This window comes from Olea europaea, chromosome 11, assembly GCF_002742605.1.
Source record: "Olea europaea var. sylvestris chromosome 11, O_europaea_v1, whole genome shotgun sequence".
Taxonomy (NCBI): domain Eukaryota; kingdom Viridiplantae; phylum Streptophyta; class Magnoliopsida; order Lamiales; family Oleaceae; genus Olea; species Olea europaea.
In genome coordinates, this window is record NC_036247.1 from 18,056,756 (window position 1) to 18,062,639 (window position 5,884).

At 35.7% G+C, this 5,884-nt stretch overlaps 1 protein-coding gene across 1 annotated transcript; it reads left to right on the forward strand.

The window, feature by feature from the left end:
* Window positions 1-1,168: 1,168 nt before the first annotated feature.
* Window positions 1,169-4,654, forward strand: LOC111403652 (protein DETOXIFICATION 21-like). Its single transcript, XM_023032236.1, has 9 exons — window positions 1,169-1,315; window positions 1,401-1,650; window positions 2,134-2,675; window positions 2,962-3,048; window positions 3,119-3,175; window positions 3,283-3,519; window positions 3,740-3,860; window positions 4,082-4,168; window positions 4,312-4,654. The coding sequence occupies exons 2-9, from the start codon at window positions 1,402-1,404 to the stop codon at window positions 4,387-4,389; spliced, it is 1,458 nt and encodes a 485-aa protein (XP_022888004.1). The 5' UTR covers window positions 1,169-1,315; window position 1,401; the 3' UTR covers window positions 4,390-4,654.
* Window positions 4,655-5,884: the final 1,230 nt, after the last annotated feature.

Here is a 5,884-nt window from a genome sequence, read left to right on the forward strand (position 1 = left end):
GCGAGACGGTGAGGACCTCAAGGTTGAGGTTCAACCTTTTTTCAAAAATGGGTAGTTGGAAGCATGGGGACACGAGAAAAAGCTTAAAGTAAATTCTTCAAAACTCACATGCAACCGTCCTCTGTTGTCAGAACCTCCAATCAATTGAAATTAGATGGCTCTGTGCATGGGCCAAATAATCTGTAAAAATGGGGAGAAAATGTGGAACACCATCATCTTTCTCACTTTTCTAGTAGCAGTTAATATTTTTATTTCCGGTTTAGGGATGTCAATTTGACTTGTCGACTTAGACGACTCGTGCCTCGATACAAAAGAGGCCTGAATTGGCCCAGCTTCCTTCGAGGCTCATTTTTGAACATCGACTCGGGCACGAGTCAATGGGTCAACCCATGACAAGCTCCAAAGTCACGTCCATTTTGGCTCGTGCATGCAGGCAATCAAACAAAGTGGCTGTATTTGCCTGTTTAAAGGCAACTAATGCTCTCTTTTAAGAAAAAGGCAGCTGCTGCTATAGCTGCAAATTCTGAAGGCAGAGGCTACTTTCATAAAAAAAAAAATATATTAAAAAAATATATATTTCCCACAAAAAAACAATAAAAATCGAGCCGAGCGAGCCATTTTTTTGGCCAAGCAAAAGCTTAAAAAGCGTTAAGTCTTTTTTTCTTGGAACCATCTCTAAACCCCACACACACACACACACACACACACACACACAAAACAAAAAAAAATAAAAAAAATAAAAAAAATTCTTCTTCGTCTTCCGTAGACCAAAACCAGAGAAATGAGTGGAGAGAGTGGGTTGAAAATAAAATATCAACGTCGCTGTGAGGCCCTTGTTTGAGCTTCATTCTTTAAGAAAAATTCAAAAATAATAAAATAATATTATTTCAACCACATTTTTTTAATAAAATAATATTAAACGTAAATTCAAAAATTTTCATTATTTTTTAACTATACATTTCCTATTAATACACCATTTAAAAATTCATTCTTCCCAAAAAAGGCTCTAACAAGGGCGAGATATGTAATAATAAGGTCCCATTTGATAGTCATTTTTTTTAAAATGTATTTTTCTTTCTCTTTTTTTCAATCACACTTTTTATTAAAATACTATTATACATAAATTAAAAATTTTTTCTTATTTCTCAATCACATATTTCACATCAATTTAGTATTCTAAAATATATTTTTACATAAAATGCCTATCGAGCGGCAACAAATAGAGTACTCACAGTAGCAGGCGGCTTCACCTTCCTCCCTGGGTAATCATGTTCCGCTGAGCATAAAAATTTTAGTTACACCACAAACTTTCTTTGTAAGTACACTCTCTTCATCGTGTGTTAATATGGGTATGTGGGCATTTACATGATACTTGATGAGTTCCTTTTCGATTGTTGTAGAATGGAAAGAGACCCCAACGAAAAGCTTTTGAACGGAGCAGAAAAGGAACAAAATGTTAAGCTGAAAGACAAAATATGGAAGGAATCCAAAAAAATGTGGATTGTGGCTGGTCCTGCTATTTTTACCCGATTCTCGTCGTTCGGAGTAAGCGTAATCAGCCAGGCATTTGTTGGCCATATTGGCTCCACGGAACTTGCCGCCTATGCTCTTGTGTCTACTGTTCTGTTGAGATTTGCTAATGGGATTCTGGTACAATACCGTCTTCATTTTTTTATTTTTTATTTTTTGGGGTAAAGCAGAACCGGTTCACCTTTATACATGTTTCTTGATTAACTAGGGCAAAAATTCTTTGACCTTGTTGATTCTTTCATTATTTATTATTTCTTAAAGACGATTACCTGTTATTAAATACTCTCTCATGATATGGTATTCCAAGAGGGTGATTAGTATATTTGTGATTGGCGAGAAATTAGAATCCATCTACAGTGGCGCTAATTTTTTATTTTTTCACGCTACAAAGATAAATAAATAAATATGGATTTGGGCACGGATTTTCCGTTCCTGAAGCCAATTATATCCCTTGCTAACGATCTTCAGCAACAGAATATATCAATCAAAATTCCGTTGCTCTTTTGAGGGTGGCTGATAGTTGATGGAATTTTGGTAGGTAAAAATCTTTTCATTACCATTGAAGTTATGATATCTTGTAGTTTTCTATTTGGATTTGTGCAGTTGGGCATGGCCAGTGGACTGGAAACTCTATGTGGACAAGCATATGGAGCAAAACAGTATCACATGCTCGGGATATATCTTCAAAGATCATGGCTTGTTTTGGTTATAACCACAACTCTACTTACCCCAGTATTTATTTTCGCGAGCCCAATTTTAAAAGCTTTAGGCCAAGATGAAAGCATCGCAGAAGTAGCGGGAATTATTGGTCTCTGGTTCATTCCTGTGATATACTCATTTATTATATCATTTAGCTGCCAAATGTTCCTACAGGCACAGAGTAAGAACATGGTTATTACATACTTGGCGGCACTTTCTTTGTCGATCCATGTCTTTCTTTCATGGCTTTTAACAGTTAAGTTCAAGTTTGGTATTACTGGGGCTATGGTATCCACTAGTTTGGCATATTGGATCCCTAATGTGGGTCAGATAATATTTGTTCTCTCTGGAGCCTGTCCGGAAACATGGAAAGGTTTTTCATCTTTAGCTTTCAAGGATCTTTGGCCGATAATCAAGCTTTCTTTATCGTCCGGTGCAATGCTCTGGTTAGGCTTACATCATTTACTTGAAGGTTAATTTATGTCTTAAATTACTTTTCATGAGGTTGGAGACTAAAATGTCTTCGTGGAGTCGTGTTTTTACTATTAAACTTGTTCAATGCAGTGCTGGAAGTTTTATCATTTTTCTTGCCCACGAAATTCAATATTTATCGCGCTTTGAACCGTTTTCCCTAAAAGTAATCTAGATTTTGGAGGAGAATCGATATAGGATTTACTTCTCTATGCCATCAATATGCAAATTTTGATCGTAAACATTTGGTTTCTTTGACAGTCTTGAACTCTGGTACAACACCATACTGGTTCTTTTGACCGGAAATCTGAAAAATGCGGAGGTTGCAATTGATGCTCTTTCTATCTGGTAATACTTGTTCCCTCTTCTTTAATTTCGTTTTCATTCTAGCAATCAAATAACAATGGAAGTATTTCAGTCTTAACATCAATGGTTGGGAAATGATGATATCTCTTGGTTTCTTGGCTGCAGCAAGGTACTATAACTCACCTTATTTTCTCGAAACCACAAGTTGTTCGAGCTTGTTTGTATTTCGTACTGTTGGTGACACTTTTGACATTATCTTCAATTACTATATTTTAGCGTTCGCGTCTCAAATGAGCTTGGGAGTGGGAACTTTAAAGCCGCAAAGTTTTCAATCGTTGTGACTGTGTTAACATCGTTAGCCATTGGACTAGTTCTATTTGTATTTTTCCTGTTTTTTCGGGGACGTCTAGCTTATATCTTTACAAAAAATCAAGATGTGGCTTCGGAAGTTGCTTATTTGTCGCCTCTTCTGGCATTTTCCATACTCTTGAACAGTGTTCAACCAGTTCTTTCNCAAGATGTGGCTTCGGAAGTTGCTTATTTGTCGCCTCTTCTGGCATTTTCCATACTCTTGAACAGTGTTCAACCAGTTCTTTCCGGTAAGGTCGTTTGGTGGTTCATTACATCATTTAACTCAACAATCCTTTTTAATTAAGAAGAGAAACTTAAAAAATAGCAGCAATAATTAGAAGAATTTCAGCTCAATATGCTACAAATTTTTTCCTCTTATGATAGGTGTTGCAATCGGGGCTGGAAATCAGAGCTCGGTAGCATACGTTAACATAGGATCCTATTACATAATAGGAATTCCTATTGGAGTTGTGCTTGGTTATGTTATCAAACTACAAGTTGTAGTGAGTTTTTATCATTTTGCTTATTCTATCCTTAATGCTCTTTGACATATTCTTATTGATGGTTCGTCCAACCCCCGATGTCGATCCCCACACACCATATGACACACGGGCACAGGAAAAATGATGAGGATAATGAAGACAAACATTCGTTTCTTCATAAAATCCAAAAAGATTTTTCTTTCATTTCAATGCATCAACCTGTATGAATATTTGTTTGACAGGGTGTTTGGATTGGAATGATATTTGGCACGTTCGTCCAAACCATCATACTCGTAGTATTAACTTTGAGAACTGATTGGGAAAACCAGGTAACTTGGATTTGTTGTCCCTTTCACTTTCAGAACAATTTGATAGACCTTTGTATGGAGATCGAATTGCTAACTATGGATATGATCCTGATTTCATATCGGGCGACAATTTGATTACTTGTTCAAATGTGTTTTTGTTGCAGGTATCTGCTGCTCGTAGACGGGTTAATAGATGGTTTGTGGACGCTGAACCTGATACAAATTCGAGATCAACTGCCTGACCTGACGGAAAATTCGTTCAGCATTTGTGATGTAAATGGCCTACCAAATTCATGGAAGAATTTCAGCATCCCGAAATGGATCAAAGGCGGGTTATCAAGAATTACAAGGCTGGACAGTGTGCTTAAATGAAGAATTAAAAATTAGTTTCATTTCACATCTAAAATTGGAGCATCATGCATCTGGGGAAAAAAAAAATGTCTCTATGTTTTCAATTAGTTTATTTGATTTTAAATAAAAGTGGAGGATCGTGCGTTTGAGAAAAAATTGCCTTTATATTTCCCTTAAGCTTATTTGATTTCTTTAGCTTGTCACAAGGGTTTGCTTATTTCTAAATCTCTAGTTGGTTATATTATTTAGGGATCATTTGTCATGGCTTTTAAAAAGTGAAAATAAACTTTTGAAACTTAAAATCTACTTTTGAATTCGTTTGACTAATTTTATAAAAGTTTTAGTTAGAAATTTTTTTTAGAGAAAGTTGGTCCAATATGATTTTGTCGGAAAGTACTTCAAAATAGGAAGTTTTTTTAGAAATTAGTTTTCAAGTAAAATTAAAGTGGTTTTTTCCAAAAACTCTTTTATATAAAGTAAAAGTTATGTCAAGCGAGCACATGTTATGAATAACATTTATTTTGACTTGAAATAAAAACATTTAATTTGGTTAGTTCGAAATTTATAGATAATTTTCTAGGCATTTGGGCTCCAATTAAACTAGGTTATTTTTTGTTTAAATTCTCAAGCGTCAATATCTTGATCATGCTGCGCCAATTTGTTGCGATGTGGGACGTGTTTATTAAGAAAATGATTATTCTATGTGTACACCTTATGATGTACACAATAGATCACACCCTCCTCAAATAAGGGGGGCTCACAAATATTTTATTATATGTGAGGCCCTCTTCATGTGATGGTGTGTAATGTTTTATATACACCATTGCGTACACAGTACAATCCGAAAAGGAAAAGGTGTAGAATGAAGCATGAACGTTGGAGATAATGCACAGATTGTACAAATGTAGATTGTCGTCGCTCAACGATCGGCCGTCACCACCACTGTCGATTGATAGAAGTACCATAAACCAAATCATCACTAGTAATGCAACTAGTAACTTATTTAGTGAAGTTGGAGCATCGAGTATATTGGGTAGTAAAATAGTTGAACGTGGACATGATAGCAGCTAGAGAAAAAAGGATGCTGCAACTAAATGAATTGGATGAGTTTTGGATGGGTGCTATGAGAATGAGAAATTGTATGATAAATACATCCAGAGGCTTAAGTTCAGTCCAAGTCAAAATGTATTGTTGTTCAATTCTAGGTTGAAATTTTTTCCCAACAAATTACATTCTAGATGATTTGGATCATTCATAGTTGTAAAGTCTTTTCACATGGAGCAGTTGAGGTGACTCATGAGATAAAGAGCACCTTCAAAATAAATGGACAGCGTTTGAAAACATATTGGGGTGGCGATTTTGACAAAGAGAAGTCACTCACCCAAC